Below are 23,689 nucleotides of genomic sequence, written 5' to 3'. Positions count from 1 at the left end.
AAACAATCAGGTAAGGACAACAGGAAATGACATCAGGATTAGGACAACAATAACCAGCAATGACTGCTGGGAGGATCAGGTATATATAAGGGGAATGAGACACACCCAGGTGCATGAGATAATTAGTGAACATACAGGTTAACTCCTTAAGCACAAGAATAATGCACGATAGCAGTACCTCTGGTGAAAAGTGGTACTGCTGGAACACAAAATAGAAATACAAATAATAGAATGACAAAAAGGCAGGAGCTGCCATGCAAGGCAGCATGTAATGCATACGCTGTAGGCAGATCATGACACATGGTTGGCCAGCATCTAAGTAATTATCATGGGCAAAAGTTTTGAGAATGACACAAATATATTTCACAAAGTCTGCTGCCTCAGTGTTTATGATGCCAATTTGTATATACTCCAGAATGTCATGAACAGTGATCAGATGAATTGCAATTAATTTAGTCCCTCTTTGCCATGACAATGAACTTTATCCTAAAAACAATTCCACTACATTTCAGCCCTGCCACAATAGGACCAGCTGACATCAGGTCAGTGATTCTCTCGTTAACACAGTGACGAGGACAAGGCTGGATATCACTCTGTCATGCTGATTGACTTAGAACAACAGACAAAGCTTTAAAAGGTGGGTGGTGCTTGAAATCATTGTTCTTCCTCTGTTAACCATGGTTCTTTGCAAGGAAACACATGCAGTCATCATTGCTTTGCACAAACAGGGCTTCAGAGGTAAGGATATTGCTGCTAGTAAGATTGCACCTAAATCAACCATTTATTGGATCACCAAGAACTTCAAGGAGAGAGGTTCAATAGTTGTCAAGAAGGCTTCAGGTCACCCAAGAACGCCCAGAAAGCACCAGAACAGTCTCCTAAAGTTGATTCAGCTGCGGGATCGGGGCAGGACCAGTGCAGAGCTTGCTCAGGAATGGCAGCAGGCAGGTGTGAGTGCATCTGCACACACAGTGAGGCGAAGACTTTTGGCGGATGGCCTGGTGTCAAGAAGGCCAGCAAAGAAGCCACTTCTCTCCAAGAAAATCAAGGACAGACTGATATTCTGCAAAAGGTACAGGGATTGGACTGCTGAGGACTGGGGTAAAGTAATTTTCTGTGATGAATCCCTTTTCAGATTGTTTGGGGCATCTGGAAAAACGCTTGTCCAGAGAAGGAAAGGAGAGTGCTTCCATCAGTCATGTGTCATGCCAACCCTAAAGCATCCCAAGACCATTCATGTGTGGGGTTGCTTCTCAGCCAAGGATGTGGGCTCACTCACAATTTTGCCTAAGAACACAGTTATGAATAAAGAATGGTACCAAAACATCTTCCAAGATCAACTTCTCCCAACCATCCAAGAACAGTTTGGTGATTAACAATGCCTTTTCCAGCATGATGGAGCACCTTGCTATAAGGCAAAAGTGATAACCAAGTGGCTCAGGGATTAAAACATCGAACTTTTGGGTCCATGGCCAGGAACCTTAATCCCATTGAGAATTTGTTGTCAATCCTCAGGAGGCGGGTGGACAAATAAAAACCCAGAAATTCTGACAAACTCCAAGCATTGATTAGGCAAGAATGGGCGGTCATCAGTCAGTATGTGGCCCAGAAGTTGATTGACAGCATGCCAGGACGAATTGCAGAGGTCTTGAAAACGAAGGGTCAACACTGCAAATATTGACTCTTTAAATAAATTTATTGTAATTGTCAATAAAAGCCTTTGACACTGAGGAATTTTACTTCAGTATATCTTAGCAACATCTGACAAAAAGGTCTAAAACACTGAATCAGCAAACTTTGTGAAAACCAATACTTGTACCATTTTCAAAACTTTTGGCTAGGACTGTATTGCTCACTGGATAACAATGCCACCCTTATAGGCACCTTTGGAATGTCCCCATTGTCAGTGTCCCCTCAATGGCAGAATTTGGGGCAATGGCAGGACGTTTTACTTACTATAAAATTAATTTCTCTGAATCCATTGGGGGACACCCCTGAAGGAAGGCGAGAGGGCACTATAAGTGTATTAGTCTAGGGCAGCCCGAACCCTTAAACAGGCATCGATGCAAGGGGCATAGTAGGAGAGGAACAATTTTTCAACAGTTTATGATTTAAAGTTCCCTGGCTCCAAATTACGCCTATTGTACCCTTTTGTTACAGTGCCCCCAATGGGACTCAATTTAAAAACACATATGTATGGCCCGAAAATAGGAACTCTCATTGTGTAGAGCTAGAACCACCATATTAGCAGAAGCACCTTGACGGCACAGGTGGCTTACCATAAATTTGCAAATGTGTGCAACTGAGATTTCTATAGTTCCTTTGCTGGTTATAGCAGTGTGCTGGGGGATCTCTCTGTGCTTGTTCCCATCAGGATAACCCCACCCTTTCAAGCACCTGCTATGAACCTATAAATTGATTGAGCAACTTCCACTTCTGTTTTAGTTTGGTTTAGTGTGGAATGTATAACTGCATAATCTAATTAGAAGAAAATATTAATTTGACACTACAAATTAGAGACAAGCCAAAACTTTATTTAGAACTTCATTCTAACAATTCTGAATTTACAAAAAGAAAATCATACAAAGACAAAGAAAGATTAGAATAGGAAAAGACAACAGTGCTTAGACTCTTGGAACAATGTAGGTTTCTTACAAGAACAGAACTGCCAGTGGCAGGTTTTTATTTATTTTCAACAGAGCCTAAATGGACGTATCCTAAAGAACATTTTATTACACTTTGTATTACATATTCAAATTCACAAGGTATAGTGCAGATTTAAATTTTGCTTTCGCTTTGTAAAAGGTCAATCATGTTTGCCGTAACTTCGTTTCATGCAGAATCGGCTCCAAAACGATCTGCAATTAAAAGATAAATATTTTTTTTTTTAAAAATCTAATGATAAATCAGTTCACACAAATAAATTGACGTATGCATGTGAGTGATTTAGGTTTGCCTTTCAAAAACACAAATAGTACTTGGGGCTCTATAGAATGCATTCTGTAAAACAAACTAATTGGTTTAATGAAAGTGGTTGCTGTTGTCTATCCATCTGGTTGGAGTTTACAGATACGGTAGAGTATGCTCCAAGGCCATGCTCAATTACAGTAGAACTCATGTATACAGAAAAAGAACTTGGAATTGTATTACTATACATACTTATACACATACATGCACACATATGCTGTACATTTAAAAAAAAAAAAAAACATGGTGGTCTTTAAAACAATATTTTGTTTCTAATTGTGGCGGTAAAGGATAATTCATTGGCAGCATTATTTTTTTTAAATTATCACCTAACCCTACATGAACTATGGGATCCCTCTCCGGCTCTCTCTCAAGCTTTCATCATCTCGCTGCTTCTGTCCATTGATGTTTTAGGTTACAGATCGAACAGTTACAGTGTTCGTTCCACCACATCTGTGGCTGAAGAAGCTGAACAACAGGAGCAGGAGGATGAGACCACCATAATGCTCTGCTTGCAGGCTACTAAAGCTGGGTACACACCACTGTTTTCGTCCAATAATTGGCTCAAACAGCCGACATACGACCGCTCGTTCAAAAGTCGGGTCAGTGTGTGCAGTGACACGATGGTCGAAAGTCTGCCCAAATGGACGATTGTCGCCTCATTTGGTTGGTCGTACCGTTTAATATTTTTGTTCCAATCTCGTTTCCGTTGTGTAGTGTGTATAAACTGCCGACTGATCCACAACAGTGAGTATGAAATTACAGTCATTGCTCACGACAACATGGCTGTAAAAAGTCGCTAAAGCGACGTCCGCTCTTCCCTTTATCATCCTAAACAAGGCTAGTGTGTATGCAGTCCATGGACCAAGCGATCGCATGTAAAATCGCTCGGCATAAAAAGTTGGTCGAAATTTCTCTAGTGTGTACCCAGCTTAACAGTATGGACTCATTTTTGTGGAGCCCTACTCATATCATGGACACAAACATTGAACAGGAGCGAGTGCCTGGGGATGAACCCCGTTTAGGAAGGGGGAACAAGGAGGTGAAAATTGTTACTATAAAGAGTTTAACCATTAAACTGCACAGAAACAGTTATGCTGGATTTCTAACTTAAATAACTGTGGTCAAGGGTAGGACCTGGCCAGATGAGAAAGCATCACTCTCCCACACGCCCGCTCTCAAAGGCGATGGAGGGCGGACGTGTGGGATAGTGGCGTTTCTTACCTGGAGACTTGTGGGGTACAAGCCAGCATCCTGGGGAGTCATCTATAAGGGATTGTGTTTTCTATGCCTATTTATTATCTGTGTTGTGGTAAGAACTCATCTGTAACTCTGTTGGACACTGTGAAATGTTTGTGTATTTTTTTTATCCAGTGTTTATACTGGTAATCAAGCAAAGTTATGATTTTACATTCACCCTTAATGTTCCATGTCTAAATTGGTAAAAAGCACAGACACCATTTCTTAATGGTAAAGGAACAAAAAGCACTTTATTGGCAGATGTGAATTTAAGGATTACAATAATAATACCAATATGTATGTTTGATGGATTATATGGATGTCTAATTAAATAATGTGGAACATATTACACTATATGTTTTTATCTTCATATATGACACGGGATTTATAAAACAAAAGATTTCTTCTTAAAGTAAACATTTTGGAAAAACCACAATGAATTCACTGCACAAAGTAACCTGTGAGACAAGAACATTTGACTTATTCAAACATGGTGATTTATACATGGTGATTTATATGTTTTCATAGTTAGAGACATACTAGTGCCATCTTCCACCAGTTTTTGTTTAATTTGTATATTGCCAAAGTAAGAACCTGGGATCACTTGTTTCTTTATCAATCACACATAAAATAACTATCTATCTACTACAGGTATCTTCAGAGAGACTCAGATGGAAAGAATGATGACATAGGTACTGTCTGTGGTATGTAAACGTGATAAAAAGATGTCTAGTGAACTCACCAGGCTCTTTCAAAGACAACTCATCTCCTGCCAACTCGACAGCACCATTTCCTTGTTCATTTAAATTCAGAATTTCATCACACAAATTATTTTTCAGTTCCTCTTTTTCCATCTCAGCCTTTAGATCTGCCTAAGGGCACAGAATAGAAACCTTAAGCTCATACAGTTAGGGAACCTGCTAGTATTTCCTCCTTTTAATACCCACAAATGAAGTAAATACCTTAGGTACAGTAAGTTTAAGAGGCAAATCCTCAACTTTTACAAAGTCATCTTCATCAGATTTCGGACTCAAATTACCAGAACCAGTCTCCTGTTTAACAAAGAGTCCACATATTAGTGACGTGCTCATAGATAATTGGTTACATACATTGAGAAAGAACACTAGTTGTAGTACATTAGAGTGCATGTAGCATGATCTTGGAAAAAAGTAGTGTTTCAGTATTTGAGATTTAAATATCTGCAGTTACAAAGTCTCCAAGTCCAAATAAGATAAATGCCAACGATTTAACTTAATGCCTAGTCTGTGGCATCCCGCTCACCTCCATTCCCCACATCATATCATGACACTGCCCCAGTTCACACACAATCATGAGAGGTCAATGCCTCCCACAAGATCAGCACACTAAACTACTACAAAAAATATATGATGATTGGCCAATAAATTGGATACATAACGGACAAATACTAGAAGATTAAAGACAAAGGGGTCGCAGACACTGGTAATACAAAATATATAGCCTTAAAAAATGTTTGCAAAGCAAAAAAAGTTAACATTTTGCATTTGACTTAATTGAGTTTAGTCACATTTAGCTCATGCTTGTGGATGGCATAGAACAAACTGACATATGATTGATGAACAGTCTAATAAGTTTGTGTTCTTTGAATGGACAAGCTCTTGTGACAATGTCTATGTATTCATATGCACAAACATAACTGAACTGGCAGAATAACTGCACTATGTATCAACTGTTTTCTTGTTTATTTGTTTTTAACATTTCTAGATGGAATAGAAAAAAGGAAAAACACTTACATATTCAGTAACTAAAACAGGGGAATCTGAGGATGGGCTTCCAGGTCCAGAGCTCTCTGTTGATGACAGAGATGGTTTGGTATCAACATCCACTGAAGACACATCACTTTCTGTCTTCAAAAGCAGTGGAGCAGATATCCTGTCTAACGAAACATTAGCAAGTGAACGTCTCTGTTCTTCCTCCACTGCCTGTTCTTCTCCTGGAACAAAACAAAATACATTCGTTTTTAAACAATGTTCAGACAGAAATAATTCAAACATGTAAAATTAGTTCAGCGAGGGCAGTACAAATGTGAATTAATTTTTTTTAATAAAAGTCTACACCTGTTTCTATAAACAGGAGCATATAAATATAGAATAATGTTATCTGTCCACAGCAGGGCATTACCCCACGGCTATCCACCTGCATACAACTATAGTTGGGGAACCACCATTTTAGGCTCTCACTGTTCATCAGTTTGAGCTGCAGAACCCTGTGTGGAGAACTTGCAGAGAAAAGGGATACTTGAAAAACATGAGCACTTGATTGGATGGGGTGCCGTGGTCTTGGATACTGACCCAACAAGTTTGTATGTTCAATCGGTGTTCTCGATAGTGACGGCTTATGGGTAAAATTATCCAAAAGTGTAAATCTTTTTTTTAAATCAGCTTTGGAATAAAGACATTTTCCATACCATTGTAACCAACTTCTAGATTCTTCTTCTATTCCAATTTTATTAGGGGGTTTACTTTGTTGGTTTTTTTTTTTTTCTTTCTTTTACTGTTACCAACCATGTCAACTGTCTGAAGATAACTTACCAGATCATTCTAACCATTATTGATAAATTACCAATTCTTAAACCTCTTAGCATATGCCCTTGTATAAAGGTTTTCCTGGGTTTGGCTCATATAAACCGCCTTCATGAATAAAATATAATTTTAAAATAATAAATATGGTGACCAATGATAATCCTCCTTTGTATACTCAGCACTTGCAATACAAAATAATTAAACAAAAATGGTTATTGTTAAAGTTCTTGCTAAACTCTCTCTGCAGCAGGTGAAATCTGACTTATCACACCCAATGTACTGTTATTGGCAGGGAATTTAGGAAACTTCTTAACATAAAGAAACTTGTTTACGCTCTCTAAATCATGGAGGAATTACCTGCTTCCTGTCTGTTCACCACTGCTTTGTTTTCACATATTGTTGTTTCCTTTGGAGTATTCTTCAAAATCTGCAGAATAAACAAAAAAATAAAAATAATGCAATATTGTTTTTTGCAACTATGAAAGCACTAACCAGGATTTATCAAATAATTACCTGATGCTTTTCATTGTCATCGGCAGTTTCAGTGCTAGCTTCCAGTGATGTCTGCACATCTAGAGGTCTTGCCTCAAATTCATAATTCTCCTCTTCCTCGTTCTCATCCTCACCACTACCATAGTTTGTTAAAGCCTGTGTTTCTGCTTTGGATAAACCTGTCACAATAATACACAGAGAACACATTTATCTCACCCCTGTAACATTAATATGCACATATATGTAATATGCACATAATATGCGACAGCACAGATTGACACATTAAAAAGGGAAATATTTTGAATATGTACTTCATACCAGAATCCACACCATACTTGGTGATATCTCAGAGATTTATCACAATGGCCTGTCTCACATTACATTCTTTTGTCAGACTACATAAGACTAAACAACACACCGTATAACAATTATCTTTTTCTGTTCCATTCACATTGTGTTACAGAAAAAGCGGACATAGAAAGATTAAGGTGACAATGTTTCAAATATCACTACCAACTTATAACACATTTCTCATTTACTATCATTTTGTAAGCAGAGGAGCTTCTCTCTCTTGTGGCTAGTTACTGTAATGAATATTTATATATTAGTATTATGCCTATTCATCCACAGTAAATAAATCAGGTACATTTAAAAAAGAATGATTGTATATGGTAACTAGACTAGAAATATAAAATTGTTTTGGAAACAAAGATACACAGATTACAAATTTATGAACATTCAATGCAGCTCTACACCGTGTCCCACGAATCAGAACATCTATTTTATATGTATCATACATTATTACTAAAGAAACAAAAATGCATTTTGTTTCATATATAAACCCATGAGCAGCATTATTCAAGAGCTACTGCTTCATAAGGCCAATCATGTAGTCCTCTCTTTATGTGCAGTATACAGAGTATGAATGTATATCAAACATAAAATGTGGTCACTGATCAACTGGAGAAAGTACAGCAGCTCACAAAAAATGCCAATAAAGACAGATCTGTATTTCAACAAAACAAGTAAAAAGTAAACATTACAGTATGTTTCTCTTTACCATCTTGTATAAGAGCATACCTTTATGGATGTACATTGTACTAAATAATTAAAAAAAACTATGTACAGTCTATTACAGTTGTTTTACATCTTCAAACAACTAATTTACCAGCTTTCACTTGGTACATTGCTCCAGCTTTCTGTTTTCCTTCTCTGAATGTCATGGAGGAAAGGCTGTACTTACTGTACAGTGTACTATCTCACAGTGCAGAGAGCAGCATCAACGTTAAATACAAACTTGTATCAAGACCTGTCTACTATTGAGAAAAAATTATTTTAAACAAAAATTTAAAACCTTATCCCTTTCCTTTGCAGTCTTTTTGGACTAAATCCCAGGAATGCTAATAGTTAATGGGGCAAATTCAATTCTCTGCGCTGTTCTATAGAACAATGCTGGGCGTGCATTATTACTGTTAGTATGGGAATTATAATGCAAATTTCTGCTCACAGAACAAAAATCAGCGTTCAAATTACTGTACTAACAATAATGTGCATCTATTACCGTAGTAACAGTAAGTGTGCGGCCTGTGATGTTCTTTACAATTGAATCTGCCCCAATATTGTTGTTCTGGATCAAAAACTTCCCTGGGCTAGAAGTTTGACACTTCTTATCCAACAGAGTACAAAATACTTTCATAACTGTACACATATAACCACAGAAGACAGAGATACATACTGAATGAGACAGGCACAGTTTCATTCCCATCTTCTTCCTCTGAAATGTCAGATCTCCCACTATGGACTTCGGACACATCAATATTTTTATTTTGCGATTTTGCAATGGTCTCTGTTTCATCTTTGTCCTAACACCAGCAAGTGAAATATTACAACAAATTGTAAACACAGAATACACACATTCACAGCCATAGCAGTAAAGCATTTCCAGGTTCACAATGACCACCAGATGACATGCTAAATCATGATAACTTTGCTTTTAAGTCTCCAAGTCGGAAGTGTAAGCTGCAGCTAAAGAGCTGATAATTCAAAAAGTCACAATACTACTATGTGAATGAATGTTAGAGGAATCATACTGTTGGTAACTATAATAGAATAGCATAAAATAAAATAAAAATAATTTGAAAAAAATACTTAAACTACAACATGTCCCTGAGAGAAATGCAATTTTAGATTGGGAATGTTGGTGTTAAACTCATGTTCAGATATACGTACAATTACCACCACTGTGATATGACTTAACACAAAGCAAAAACACACAATGTGCAGTATAGAGCAAACTATAGTCATATAATTGTACAGATTGGGGATTGCAGACAGTAAACTAGTGCCAGATTGGAAAGAAAAAAGGAGCTGTAGACATGCAATTCCTCACCAAACCTAGGATGGATTTTTTATTTAAGTAAACATCATGCGCCTACTGACATCAATATTAATAAATACACAGGAAGCAGATGTGAGGCACATGCTTTATGTACTATAAAGGTAGTTTACTATAGAGGTGCAGAATAGTTCATTGTAATTTAGTTTCACGCATCAACCTTCCAGCATCTGCCCGTTTCTCAATTCTACAACATTAGTCTTTTTATAGATAAGAGTGCTGCCATATGGGCCAGCAGTCATGTCTCTGTGATAAAAGTGCATTGCCACACAGATCTGACTTATCTGTATACATATATATTCTCTCCAAAAAAACAAGAGGCGGCAAAAACAAAACCACTTAGAGGGACGAAATAAAACAATTTCATGTATAAGCCACACACACAGTCAATTTGGCCAAAGAGGAAGTAAGCATTTGATTGAGACATATAAAAACATATACCTTGTCTTCATCATCAACCTCTCGGGGGTCTGAGCTCTCTTCTTCAAACATTTTCTGTGCCTAAGAGAGAGAGTAACATAATGAAGTTCCAATGTATACATGGACTACTACTATTATGCAAATTCATCTACAAATGAAAAATACGCATACGTCACAAATAAGAACATAGAAGACAGCAGTAAGCAATAAAAGAAGTCTCAGAATAAACATGAAAACTTTGCATGTGTGTTTCATAGGGTTGCAAACTATAGTAACTAGACGTCTGTTTTCAATATTCTGCACTACACCATGTATACAGCATTATTAGTCAGTGGTATTCTATGACACCACGCTACCATTGCAGATTGCACTAGGCAACCCATGCAGCTTACCTATTGACTATACTCCTAAAGCCTGAGTTTTCCTTAGTTTATAAGTGTAATAAAGATTTTTTTGCAATAAAGATATCCAAAAATATATACACCACTCAGACATAAATAAAATCTACAACCAATTTATTAAATACATTAGGTAACTTGATACTTCAAGGGATCCAATCATCAGAACTTTGCATAACACAGGAATTACTATTTATACTTGCATTAATGAATTGCATTATTTTTACATGAACTGTTCAATACAATACAAAATTATATTTTGCGGTACATTTGACTAGGCTGTAAAAATTAAATTGTAATCCTCATTTCCTGCTCCAGATGATTGGAGTGCTCATAGCAGCAGGAAATGAGTGACCACTTGTGTAATGTTAGTGAAGGCAGGGCTGGATGTGACACGGTCAGTATTGTGATGTGGAGTAGAATGGGGGGGCAAGCAGTCAGTGGAAGAAAAAAATCAAATGAAGAAGTAGAATGGTCATACCTATGCAGTAATATTGTGGTGTCAAAACATATCCATGTATAACTAATTTAATACATACAACTTGCTATGTAGAGCAGTTATAGCATTTTTCATAATATTTTGCAAGTAAAAGGTACACAGGACAACCTAGCATAGACAAAATATCACTATACAAAGTTCTTAATCCCAATTTAATTTATTATATTTAATAGAAATACTTTATTAGGAACAAATGTACATCTACTCATTAAAGCAAATATCTAAATCAGTCAATCATATAGCAGCAACTCAATGCATAAAATACATGGTCAAGGGTTCAGTTATTGTTAAGACCAAAACACCAGAATGTGGAAGAAATGTGATCTAACGGACTTTGACCGTGGAATGATTATTTGTGCCAGATAGGGTGGTCTTAACATCTCAAACTGCTGATCTCCTGGGATTTTCACATCTCTGGGGTTTATAGAGAATGGTGCACAAAAGCATCTAGTGAGCAGCAGTTGTGGGCAAAATATGCCTTGTTAATGAGAATGGTCAGTGAAGAATGACCTGACTGGTTCAAGCAGACAGGAAGGCGACAGTAACGCAATTGACCATGCGTTACAACAATGAAATGCAGAAGAGCATCTCTGAAGCATATCAAACCTTGAAGCAGATAAGCTACAGTAGCAGAAGACCACACCAGGTTCCACGCCTGTCAGCTAAGAACAGGAAAGTGAGGCTACAGTGGGCACACAGGCAAGCAAAACTGGACAGAGTGGAAAAAGTTCACCTGGTCAGGCTAATCTGCTGTGGAAAGCTGATGGTATGGTTAGAATTTGGCATAAACATGAATCCATTCTGCTTTCTGTCAACAATGCAGGCTGGTGGTGGTGTAATGGTGTGAGGAATGCTTTCTTGCCACACATTAGGCCGATTAATACTAATGGAGCATTGTTTAAATGTCACAGCCTGAGTAAAATTTGTTTACTATGTGCATCCCTTTATGGCCAGCCTACTAACTTCAAATGACAACTCCCAGCAGGATAATGCACGGTCACAAAACATACATCTCAAGCTGGTTCCACGAACAGGACAATAAACTCAGTGTGTACGCCAATGGCCTCCACTGTGACCAGATTTCAACCCAATAGAGCACCTTTGGGATGCTGTTAGCCTGAGAGATTCGTAGTATGAATGTGCAGCTGACAATCTGCAGAACTGCATGATGTTAGATAAACACAAATCAGAATCTCTAAGGACTGTTTCCAACACCTTGTTGAATCCATGCCATGAAGAATTCAGGCTGTTCTGGAGGCAAGCACTAGAAAGGTGTACCTAGTAAAGTGGACACTAAGTAAGTATATCTATCAATCTATCACAAATGGTAAACAGGAGGCACTCACATGGCATAAAAACTTTCAAAATGTATTAACATTAAAAAAATATTGATGTTTCAAGCACACAACTGCCCATTATCAAGACTGACAGAACCCCATAACACTCACACTTAAATACCAACAATGTCAGTGCATAATCATACACTAAACAGCTCTGTCTGCAATCAATGGAAGATTAGAAATATAAAAAAGGAAGAAGGAATAAAATAATGAAACCATGTACTTATCCTGTTGCAAGGCAAGGGTTAGTATGGCAAGTTATAAAAACTCTAAAATGAGATCAGTAATGACATTATATGCTATTATATGCTAAACTCACTGCACTGTAGTCAGCAATGCTAAATAACAAAATGCTTAGCAACATCTCCACAACATCGGCCACACAAAATGAGCAGACACCTGAAAAGGTGTCATAAATGTGTAAGGGATTATTGTTAAGTAACAACCCAAACATATCAAAAGTAAGAAACGGCTTGTAATCCACTATTGATATACACCACCCTCCAAAGGCATGCTATCTGCAAGAAATGAATACTAAAACAATTTGAACATATTTTTAAGTCCAGCGAGTGCCTACAGACTTAGACTGGCGTTCCAATTCATCCTACAGGTTTTCAATGGGGTGTGGTTTAGGACTCTGTGCAGGCCAATCAAGTTCTTCCACAACAGACTCGCTTAACCATTTTTGATTGACCTTCACATTATGCCGACATTGGAAAGGGCCTTACCCAAACTGTTGGCACAAAGTTAGAAGCACACAATTATTTAGAATGTCACTTAATGCTGTAGAATTATGTAGAATAAATATCTTCCTTCACTGGAACTAAGCAGACTAAAACAATAAAAAACAGCCCCAGACCATTATTCCTCCTCCCCCATTTATCATAGTATGCATTTGGGTAGGATGTTTCTTCCTAGCATCTGCCAAACCCAGATTCGACCATTAGACTGCCAGATGGTGAAGTGTGATTTGTCAAGCCAGAGAAGGCATTTCCACAGCTCGAGTCCAGTGGCACTGTGGACAATGATCTGAGGTTTTAGTGTGGTTTCTTGGCCATGGAAACCCAATCCCAATGAACAATTCTTGTGCCGACGTTGCTTCCAGGGCATTATGGAACTTCGCAAGTGATGCAACCAAGTGCTGATGATTTTTACCTGCTGTACGCTTCAGCACTGAGCTCCCCCATTTTGTGAGCTTGTGGCCTACTGGTTGCAGCTGAGCCGATACTGCTCCTAGAAGTTTCCTCTTCAAAACAACAGCATTTACAGTGGACCAAGGTAGCTCTATCAAGGCAGAAATCTGACAAACTGACTTGTAGAAAGGGTGGCAACCTATGACAGTACCACGATGAAAGTCACCGAGATCTTTGGTACAACCCATTTTACTGCAAATATGTGACTAGAGATTGTATGTCTGTATGCTCATTGTAAGCACCTGATAGCAATGGGTGTCACTGAAATGACCAAACACTAATTAGAAGGGGTGTCCACATACTTTTGGCCATGTCATGTATATCTATATCAACATACACACATCATTCAACATGTTATCCAACCAAAAGTCATCAAATGTGTTTAACAATGTAATGCCCCCACTCCACTACCACCCACATGCTGCGGGGAATTTATTATTTATATAATGGGTGAATCTTTGACATAACAGGCATTGTTTTAATAAATTCAGTCTGTTTACTTTGTTATCTGGGATAAGGGCAAATATGCAAGCATTTATTTCACCACTTCAGTTCCTGTGTGTGAGAAATGGAGAACAGTGGTGCTGTACGGTATGAGGAGTGGGCTGCAATTCCAATTTCGGAATTGCAGACCACTGTGCCAGACCACAGAGCAAGGGATCCTGGAAGTTAGGTTGGTGGGATGCATGGACACCCCCTTGCTACTGAGTGCAATATTAAATGAAGCTCATTTTCCAGGCTGATTTCTTGTGATAAAGGAATCAACCTGGAGTGGTTAAAGGTACAGGCGTCTGGATAACCCAGTCAGCACGAGTATGCAAAACGGTATATAAAGGCCAGAAAGCCCGTCAAGTGGTTGTTGTGCATAAAAGCTCTTGTTAAAGCTATTACAGAGCAAACGAACATCACTTTTACTGAAGATCCTGGTATGTTCATGTCACCTGTACCTGCTGCATTCCTTTAACCCACAGATTAGAGCCAACACTCTAAACCATCCCCTGACTGTATTGTTTTGAGCCCAGTTCCCTGAATCAATGATCTGCTCACTACCCAGCAGCATTGATGCAAATTAAACAGCCAGGAGAATCCAGCCACAAGCACTAGGCAAAGAGGCGCTGCGTTAGAAAAACACAACACCCAGACGTTAGCTGTTCCATGTACCGGTACAGGTGGTACTACGTTGGTGCACTCTTGGCACTTAAAGTCTGTGATCAGCTGGTTTGGCCAAACGGCATCAGTAGGCGTGGTTAGTAACGATGGGTCCCAGAACACAAAAACACCCCTCCACAGGGTGGGTAAATCAGTTTGGTTACACCCCGTCATACAGTCTAATAAGTATGGAAAACCCTGAGAAGCCTAGTCACCCTTCAAGAGAAAACAATTCAAAAACATATATTCAAATAAATAAAAATGTTTAGGTCATGTGATTTATTTCCTGTGCAGTTAATGCAAGAAAGAATAAACAGAAATTAGAGTGATAGGATTACCCATGTATAAATTCCTTAAACAAGTTAGAAAAACAACCATTACACACAACACATGTAAAATTTAATGTTACATATAAGCTCTTAAAATAAATAATTATATTAAGTCATCAACCTCTTTGGTAAAAGACTGCAAATCATCATCAGATTTTGGTTGACTTCTGCCTTGCACTGTGCTGCTGGAATTGTCCAGGTCTTGCATCAGCCTAAAGAAGGCCAGCTCATTGAATAAGACTTCAGAAATTTCAACAAGGAGATCTTCTCCACAGTCCTTCAGCTTTCTATTACTAAACTTTGCCAGGGAATCCTACAAAACAGAGAAGAAAAATACAATCCAATGAAAGTCCTACATAAGTCTATGAACAGATAAAACAGTATATCTGAATGACTGCAGTACTGTGCATGAGTGGAAGATACAGCATCTCTGCACAATGCCCAAATATAGTGCAATGTGCCACTAGTACCACATATATGATTCTTTACAGAAATCAGCTTCCCACCTACCCTGTTATAAGTGAGACATTTATTTAAATTTACTAGCAATTCCTTTGAAAGTAATATGTGATCGCTCACTGAAAACTGAGTTTGAGGAATAACCGTAACACTTTCCCAAGTAATGCACCCCTATTTTGAAACATGAAGTGAAAGGGCTAAAACTATTATTATCATAGATTTGTAAGGCTCCACACAAAGCTCTGCAGTGCCGTACAGTAGGGAAAACAGTACATACATAAAACCGTGACATACAGGGTAGACAAAATAAACGCAAGGATATGGAGAACTCCTCCCATTAGAGAGCTTACATTCTAAGTGGAAGAGGGCACAGCTGAAACAAGAGGAGCGTCTCAGAGTGAAGATTGGGACAGTTTTAAAACTATCGATTACAAATTAAAGGACAACACTAAAATAAAATCTGAATTACAATAAAACAGCATTATATTTTAATGATTCATTTTAATTATTACAACTATATATTTTAGCCAAATACATGATGAAAATATTTAGCATCACAAAACCGGTGGCAAATACTTGAACGGGTTGTCTACAACCGTCTTAACTCCTTTCTCTCCTCTCACTCACTCCTTGACCCGCTCCAATCTGGATTTCGCCTCCTCCACTCCACTGAAACCGCCCTCACTAAGGTCACGACCTTCTCCTCACTAAATCCAATAGACACTACTCCCTTCTTATCCTTTTTGACCTCTCTGCTGCCTTTGATACCGTTGACCACGCACTCGTTTTGCAAACTCTCAAATCTATAGGCCTATGTAACACTGTCCTCTCCTGGTTTTCTGCTTACCTCACCAACCGCTCCTTCTCAGTTTCTACATCACCCCCTCTTCACCTACCTGTTGGTGTTCCTCAAGGCTCCGTTCTTGGCCCCCTGCTTTTCTCCCTCGGTGTCCTCATCCACTCCTTTGGCCTCCAGTACCACCTCCATACTGATGATACCGAAAATTTATCTTTCATCCCCTGACCTCTCCCCTTCCCTTCTGTCTCGTGTCTCCTTCTGTCTCTCAGCCACCTCATCTTGGATGTCCCAACGCTTTCTTAAACTTAATATTTCCAAGACCGAGCTTATAGTCTTCCCCCCTGCCAGGACTCTCCCACCTTTCCCCCCTCTATATTTCTGTTAACACAAACCTCGTTTCTGTCCCCCAAGTCCGATGCCTTGGGGTCATCCTTGATTCCTCCCTCTCATTCAAGCTTCACATTCTGTCCCTCTCAAAATCCTGCTACTTCCACCTTCGGAATATATCTAAGACACGTCCCTTTCTCACCACGGAAGCCACGAAAGCCCTTGTTCACTCGCTTGTTATCTCTCGCCTTGACTACTGTAACCTCCTTCTCTCTGGCCTACCTGAATCTCGCCTTGATCCTCTTAAGTCCATCCTCAATGCTGCTGCCCGCCTCATTTTTCTCTCCCGCCGCTCTGTCTCTGCAGTCTCCCTCCAACAGTCACTACATTGGCTCCCCATACCCTACAGAACTAAATTTAAACGCCTCACTCTCACCTTTTAAGCTCTTAGTCAATCTTCCCCTCCCTACATCTCCAATCTCATCTCTACCTACACTCCTACCCGCCCCCACGCTCTGTCTGTGACCGCCGCCTCACTACTTCACTGATCACCTCCTCTCACTCTCGTCTTCAGGACTTTGCCTGGGCTGCTCCCCTGCTGTGGAACGATCTTCCACGTTCCATCAGGTTAGCATCTACTCTCAAAGGCTTCAACCGTGCCCTTAAGACTCATTTCTTTATTCAAGTCTATCAGTCCTCCTCCTAACTTCCTTGTCCTGGCTCTCTCCCCAAGTTAGTACCACCCTATTTGTGTCTCCCCCTTCCCTTTAGGATGTTCGCTCTCATGAGCAGGGCCCTCTTTCCTTGTGTGCTCCTTTTACTGTTCCTTCACCCTCTGTGCCTCTTGGCCTGCTTCGCTAGCCCTGATTTCCCTGTCTTCTTAAGCTTTGGCCTTCATCTCCCTGATTTCTACCATCCCTTTCACTATCTGTCCCAGATATAATCTGACTTGCTATACCCTGTCACTTGTGTTTGTATCATGATGTGTCTTGGTTCTGTTTTCTGTAAATGTAATGTACGGCGCTGCGGACCCTTTGTGGCGCCTTATAAGTCAAAGATAATAATAATAATAAATAGATGCATTTTTCTAACTTCAAATGGATAGGGCTGCCTGAAATAGTGGCAAACAGGAACAACAACATACCTGCAGTATGCTGCCCAGCTGCTTGTGGAAGAATTTCACAAACTCTTTGCTCTCATCATTTTGCTGGGTGAGAGTCAGGACCATTCGCCTGATGGAGGTCAGGAGATGAGAAGAGCACACTTCCTCCATGTGCTCCTGCCAAAACACAATAAAGTACCAACTTCAACCAACGTATCCATGGAATTAAAAGATTTGAACAACATAAACAGTTCAAATAAAGCGGGGTACTATTCTTACCTGTATTAGTTTCTCCAAGTTCTCCGGCAGGTGTGTCTTCCAAAATAAATGACAGGGGTGGGTGAAAATATTATCTAAAATGCAGCCCCAATGTACCGCATCTGTCAGTTTCATTTTGGCATATTTCACAACAGAAGCTGAAAACTGCATTTCAACACCCAGTCGTAAATACGCCAACATTAAACACACTGATCTCAGGAAATCTGCCGTCAAATATGGCAGCTACTGCAGACAGCACATGAGTGCCTTGAAAAGGACCACCTTCTCCGATATTAGGAGAACTCAGAGAAACTGCCAGGAAAGACTTGAGAAACGCTATTATTTTTTTTATATATACACTAGCGTTTCAGAATTACCGCAAAAGGAAATAAAATAAAATCTATTTCCTTGTTGTGTTTAAATGATTGTATTAACTCCCAAAATTAAATGAGTACTGTTTTAGTATGATTACTACTATTTTTATGTTTGACAAACTTTCTAGATAAACTTAAAGTTTCCAATCAATGCTTGTGGCTTCCTCACATGACCCTATCATAAAACATGTCTGGCTGCAGCACCAAAAATATTTCAGTTAGTAAAAACAAAGGCTAAAATGCTGACTAAACAAGCAGCTGATCAGCTGATATTGAGCAATTAGGCACAAATTAATGTGTGGCCAAAAGAGACTGCACTGCATAATAATTTACCACACACTAGGAATAAACTTACATATAAGACAGTCTTAACAGAATGTTCAAGATGTAATCTCTAAAACATAACCCTCAATACATATTTAAACTCAGCCTCATTAAAAATACAATTTTCTGCAAGTTAATACTAAAAAGTAATTAGTACTATGGTTTATATAATTTATTGTGATATAATCTCTTATAGCATCACTATAGTACTCAGCATTTTACTATCAAAGAATAATAACAACAGACTGCTTAATGGAAATAGTCTACTACAGAGTATATATTAAGAGAATGTGATAGTTTGAATCAAATACATTTATACAAACACTGTTTTAGTAAGTTCAATATAATGAATACTTATTTTTTTACACACATCCATCATAAACTGTCTGTTCAATATCATTGAACAGAAGCCAAAAAGGAATAAAAAATATCTATGGTAAAGACCTACCTGCTATCACCTCACCACCACTACATACGAGAATAAAAAAAACAAACAAAAAACAAAACACATGGAATAGAACACTGTCAACATAGAATGCTATAGAAAAGGAAGCTTGTATAATTATATCTTACTATTAATGAACAGAGGTGATGGTAAACCTATACTAGGTTCTATTAATAGTGCAAATACTGTAATTAGTGATGCTTAGCCTTTTGTCTCTTTTAGCTGGTACCCAAGTGTCCAAAAAGAGTTCACAATGGGGGAATTCACTTCAACGCAAAGTACCATCAAAGCCTCCTGTGATGTGCGCCTGTGCACACTTCCAGGTGTTAAGTAAAATATTGCTGACTGTTGCTCACAACTTCATGACTATATAAAAGCATGAGGGTGCATGCCAAACACAGTTATAGATATAGAACTCCTCTAATACTTAAAACCATAAAAACAGTACAGGACTTATATTATCACTTTTAGAGCAAAAAAAAAATACTTAAAATGAAAGAAGCATAAGTAAAATGAGGACATGTGATGAAAGAAGAGCAGGCACAAGAGAATTAGTTCATCTATGTAATTGCTGCATGTTTTGCTTGTCTCTGATTAGGTTTGTAAGATATCACCTAACCATTTATGAAATAACTTGTCTTCGAAGTGTTCCATGATGGAAAATATTTTGTTAATGATATAATGATATAGCTGCCTGCAATAGCATGCAGTAATGAGTGCACTGTGGGTAGAGAATGCACACTGGAAACAAGGAAGCATATGGTTACAGTTAATAGCAATGAAGTTTTGTTCTTAGCTAAATGTACATTTTCATATATGAACCATTGATGTAAAATGATATGTTCCTTAGTATGGTGTCCATGCACTGCAGCTCTGTAAGTATTACCTCTCTACTCTTACAGACAGCTGAAACTTCTTCAGGATCATGCAAGCTAGTGTGACATCACTGGCCCGGCCTTTGTATCCAACAACTAATCCAGGCAGCAGGTTTCTGCAAAGCATGTCCGTCACCCAGGGTTAGAGGAGCACACCCCACCTAACAGAACTTGCTGCAGTAGGGAGTGGGTGTGGAGCCTAGAGCTCTTCAGGACACAGCCCTTGCTATTTCTTATTGTCATATAGTGCCCTTGCTTAATTTTTTTTAGTAAGTTTCCTGTATGTATTCTAATTCCCTGCTCTGTAACAAGTACAATTCATAAAAATGTACAGCAGTCAATTCCAGTAAAACTCTGCAAATATGAGAAGCTTCTCAGCAGCTCTATAGTAAAACTGTTAACATGAAAAAGAATTTAGTAATTGGCAAGTTCTAAACTTACAAATAGCTATTAAAATTCATTTTGCACAGAAATGCATAAAGTAGGTATATACTGCCCAACATGTATTATACAAATATAAAACTCAACAGCGGTTAACATTACTATAGTGAATGCATACACTCAATACACAAACCAAAACTGTTCTCACCTTCAAAAATGGGATGACTTCCTTCATAATTGCCTTTATTTGCCGGTCTAACTGCTGAGTATCAATACGTGGGCAAGGAACTGCAGAACCATCATCATTGTACTGGTTGGTGTTACTACCTTCTTCATCATTTGAAACTTGTCAAAATAAAAGGAGAGTAAATTGTTTGAAAAAAATGCAATTTGTTACAGAATACTTAACCAAGTATGCCCCATTTCCAAAGAAAGTGAGTAAAGGGAAGATACACTACAACAATCAAATATGCAAGGCAGTATACCTACGCCATATTAAAAGAATTACAAATATGTTAGCCAAAAGACAAATTAATAAGTAACCTGACCTCTCTCATGATCAAGAGTTACTCACTCAGGTCTAGTGAAAAAGCACAATTGGGGACATATATAAACCCCTGGTACTCTGCAAGTGTCTAATCTCAGATGGAAATGTTCATATGCTACATAATTACATGTACATCTCTTCATTTTTCTTAAGATCTATCCAATTAAATGGGGAGTAGCTTACTTTTATCATATGAAGATTTGCATGAGACATTTTTCAGTATACAGACACAAAAACCAGTACCAGGTTAAGACAGGTACAGAAGGCTCAAAAATGCGATAAACTTAGAATGGGACTGAAGATATGGTACAGTTAGTAGTGTTATCAGTTTTCCAGCTGAACTGTACCTGCTTCAGTGGTCCATGTCAGGTGTTTTGACTTAAGGTATACCCACTAAAATGTCATAAAATATATATTTTGGACAGATGTGTTGATATTTTTTAATATCTATTTTACAGTAAAAAATAATCTTGAAGTTATTACATCATGTCCATGAAAAGACAAGTTTGAAGCAAAACAAAAATGGACTCATTAGTTATCAACAACCACATAAATTCACTGTTAATAGAAGGTGCTTGACAGCTTAGCTGCTATTGGTGGCAATATTATGCTTTTAGAAATTACCTTCTAAGTTAGTGGCAGCATTGTTAAGGTTATTGCAACAGTCAGCAACTAAATTATTTTCAGTCTCAAGCTTCATGCGCTCGTATTCTCTCATTCTTGCCAATGCTTGATCTAAATGAATCACAGTGTTCCCTGTAAATAGAGGAATAACATGTCTGAAATCAAAATCTTTCAAGTCTAAAAGCAGATAGCACTACATGAAATGCAGCTAATGGTCAAGGAGGACCTGAGCACTCTAAATAGCAGTTTTGTAAAAGATTAAACTCACCAAGGTCATCAGTTGCAAAAGGCTCAAAATTGGAAGAAGTCGATAGAGTGCTAATGTTATCTGCATCATTCTGTACTCCTTCATTGCATATTGGGCCAAGAGAGTTTTTTGCAAACATTTCCTAAAACACATCGGTATACCAAAAGGTCAGCATATTAAAATAAGACAGAACTAAGTAACCTATAGAAGATAACTGCTCATTCGCTTTAAAAACAGTAATGTTTTTATAAAACGTTCCTTTCTACATGGAAACTGTAGTGTCACTGCAGATCCCAGGTTACATTTGTGCCCTTACTGCAAACCGAACAGTGACCTTATCTACCTGCCAGTCAGCTAAGCATATGAGGACAGTGATTTGGATTCAAACTAAAAACAAAAAGACCTAATTTAAAAAAAAAAAAAAAAAAAAAAAAAAAAAAAGAGCACTGCACAGACAGATACACATCTGAGGAAGAGGATCCAACAGTACACCAACATTTACTGGCCAAGAACAGTCAGTATTTCATGGGAAGACACCATATTGTAGTCCCAAGATAAGTCGGATGAAATAAAACAAATTGCTTGGATCAATTTCTGCTCATAACTATGTGGACTTTGTCATCCTGAACCATGTAGATGTGATGAAAAATTGGAGGAAATGGGACACTGGGATATATAGAAATGCTCACCTGGAGTTTGGGCGCTGTAAATTTACCACCAAAAGTCTAAACGCCTCTTACTATATACCCCGCAGCCTGTTGGGAGACTCCATTATTTTCTAACCAAGGGCAAAACTTGAAGACCCGAATGAAATAGGGGGAATAAACCCTAAGGTTCTCCTACAACAAATGACTATTAACACTATAAACTATACCAAGGAGAACAAGAGGAAAAAAACGGTTAAGTGTCCACTGTGCTCTAATGGATTTAATACAAGTATAAAAATCACATTTTCTCTTTCATCCTATGGGGGCACTGGCCTCCTACAGGGGCAACTTTGGTAGGTTTCCAGTGTTCTAGTGGGGAAAAATCATATGGGTGGGGACTTTAGGAGATCTATGATATATTCCCGACTTACAATTCCTCTCACCAGGTGTCTGAAGTGGAATCAAAGCACCAATGAGCCATAGATCCAGAACTGCATACCCCAGGTATCTGGACATATTCTGACTCAATAACTAGGCTTTAAGTGTAAGGCTCCTGAGACAGTTCCTCTGTGTATGCCTGTATAGAACCAGTACTTACACCAAGTAATGTGGTCAGACAGTGTCAACTCAACTAGAGAGGCACATATGAAGAATCCAGATAAAGGATTTATTTCTATCGGATATTCTTGTAATTATGCACAATTAGTAGGTGAAAAGATAATTTGATAGATATTCGTGAAAAAGGCTTTTTTCACTAATATCCATTAGAACCTTTGACGGAGGGGTGCGCAAGCGCACCAGTCCGGAAGCAGTCGTGAGTGAAGCGTGCAAGAGAGCACAGAGCCGGCCGGCGTCTCTCCAGTGAGGTTACACAAGTAGGGGATTGGAACCACTTCTGGACTGCTGACCTTCCAGACATACTACACATATCAGGTATCCATTTCCACCCCTTTTTTTGGGATAAGGCAAATCTGGGATTGTCTCCTTGTTGGATCATGGAATAAGTATATGAAAGAGTCGGTATACATCTAAAAGAATTCTGATATTTAACCTTTAGTATATACCTATCTTTGCAATTGTTCCACCCATTTTTGAATTCGTTTTTTTTTATCATTTTCTGGACTGTTTTTTCATCATTTTTACAATTTTCCAATGTTATTATGGATTTTTGTCTGCAGACATTTTATATATTTTTTTTTATCATAGGGTATGTGTGTTCTTAACGTATTACATTAGTATTTAGTTTTTTGTGGTAATATTTTGTTTTGTTTTTTTCCCAATTACACATTAGGTTTTAA

General features: G+C 38.3%; 1 protein-coding gene across 7 annotated transcripts in view; it reads right to left on the bottom strand.

The window, feature by feature from the left end:
• Window positions 1-2,513: 2,513 nt before the first annotated feature.
• PCM1 (pericentriolar material 1) overlaps window positions 2,514-23,689 on the bottom strand; it is a 104,756-nt gene continuing 83,580 nt past the window's right edge. For 5 of the 7 annotated variants that reach the window (XM_075196533.1, XM_075196552.1, XM_075196567.1 and 2 more), the window contains 13 exons: window positions 21,766-21,886; window positions 21,498-21,629; window positions 20,535-20,671; window positions 17,712-17,846; window positions 15,104-15,295; window positions 10,096-10,155; window positions 8,995-9,121; window positions 7,281-7,438; window positions 7,125-7,194; window positions 5,979-6,178; window positions 5,169-5,258; window positions 4,949-5,078; window positions 2,514-2,858 (listed from right to left, as the gene is read on the bottom strand). In XM_075196533.1, the coding sequence (XP_075052634.1) occupies window positions 2,833-2,858; window positions 4,949-5,078; window positions 5,169-5,258; window positions 5,979-6,178; window positions 7,125-7,194; window positions 7,281-7,438; window positions 8,995-9,121; window positions 10,096-10,155; window positions 15,104-15,295; window positions 17,712-17,846; window positions 20,535-20,671; window positions 21,498-21,629; window positions 21,766-21,886 (1,578 nt within the window). In that variant the 3' untranslated portion in view covers window positions 2,514-2,832. The remainder of the gene's footprint in view (window positions 2,859-4,948; window positions 5,079-5,168; window positions 5,259-5,978; window positions 6,179-7,124; window positions 7,195-7,280; window positions 7,439-8,994; window positions 9,122-10,095; window positions 10,156-15,103; window positions 15,296-17,711; window positions 17,847-20,534; window positions 20,672-21,497; window positions 21,630-21,765; window positions 21,887-23,689) is intronic. The other 2 variants (XM_075196559.1, XM_075196584.1) reach the window with 2 other exon arrangements.

The sequence above is a fragment of the Mixophyes fleayi genome, chromosome 1 (assembly GCF_038048845.1).
Source record: "Mixophyes fleayi isolate aMixFle1 chromosome 1, aMixFle1.hap1, whole genome shotgun sequence".
NCBI classification, from domain to species: Eukaryota; Metazoa; Chordata; class Amphibia; order Anura; family Limnodynastidae; genus Mixophyes; species Mixophyes fleayi.
Note: the sequence above shows the minus strand (reverse complement) of the source record. Positions and strands in the feature narration are given on the sequence as shown.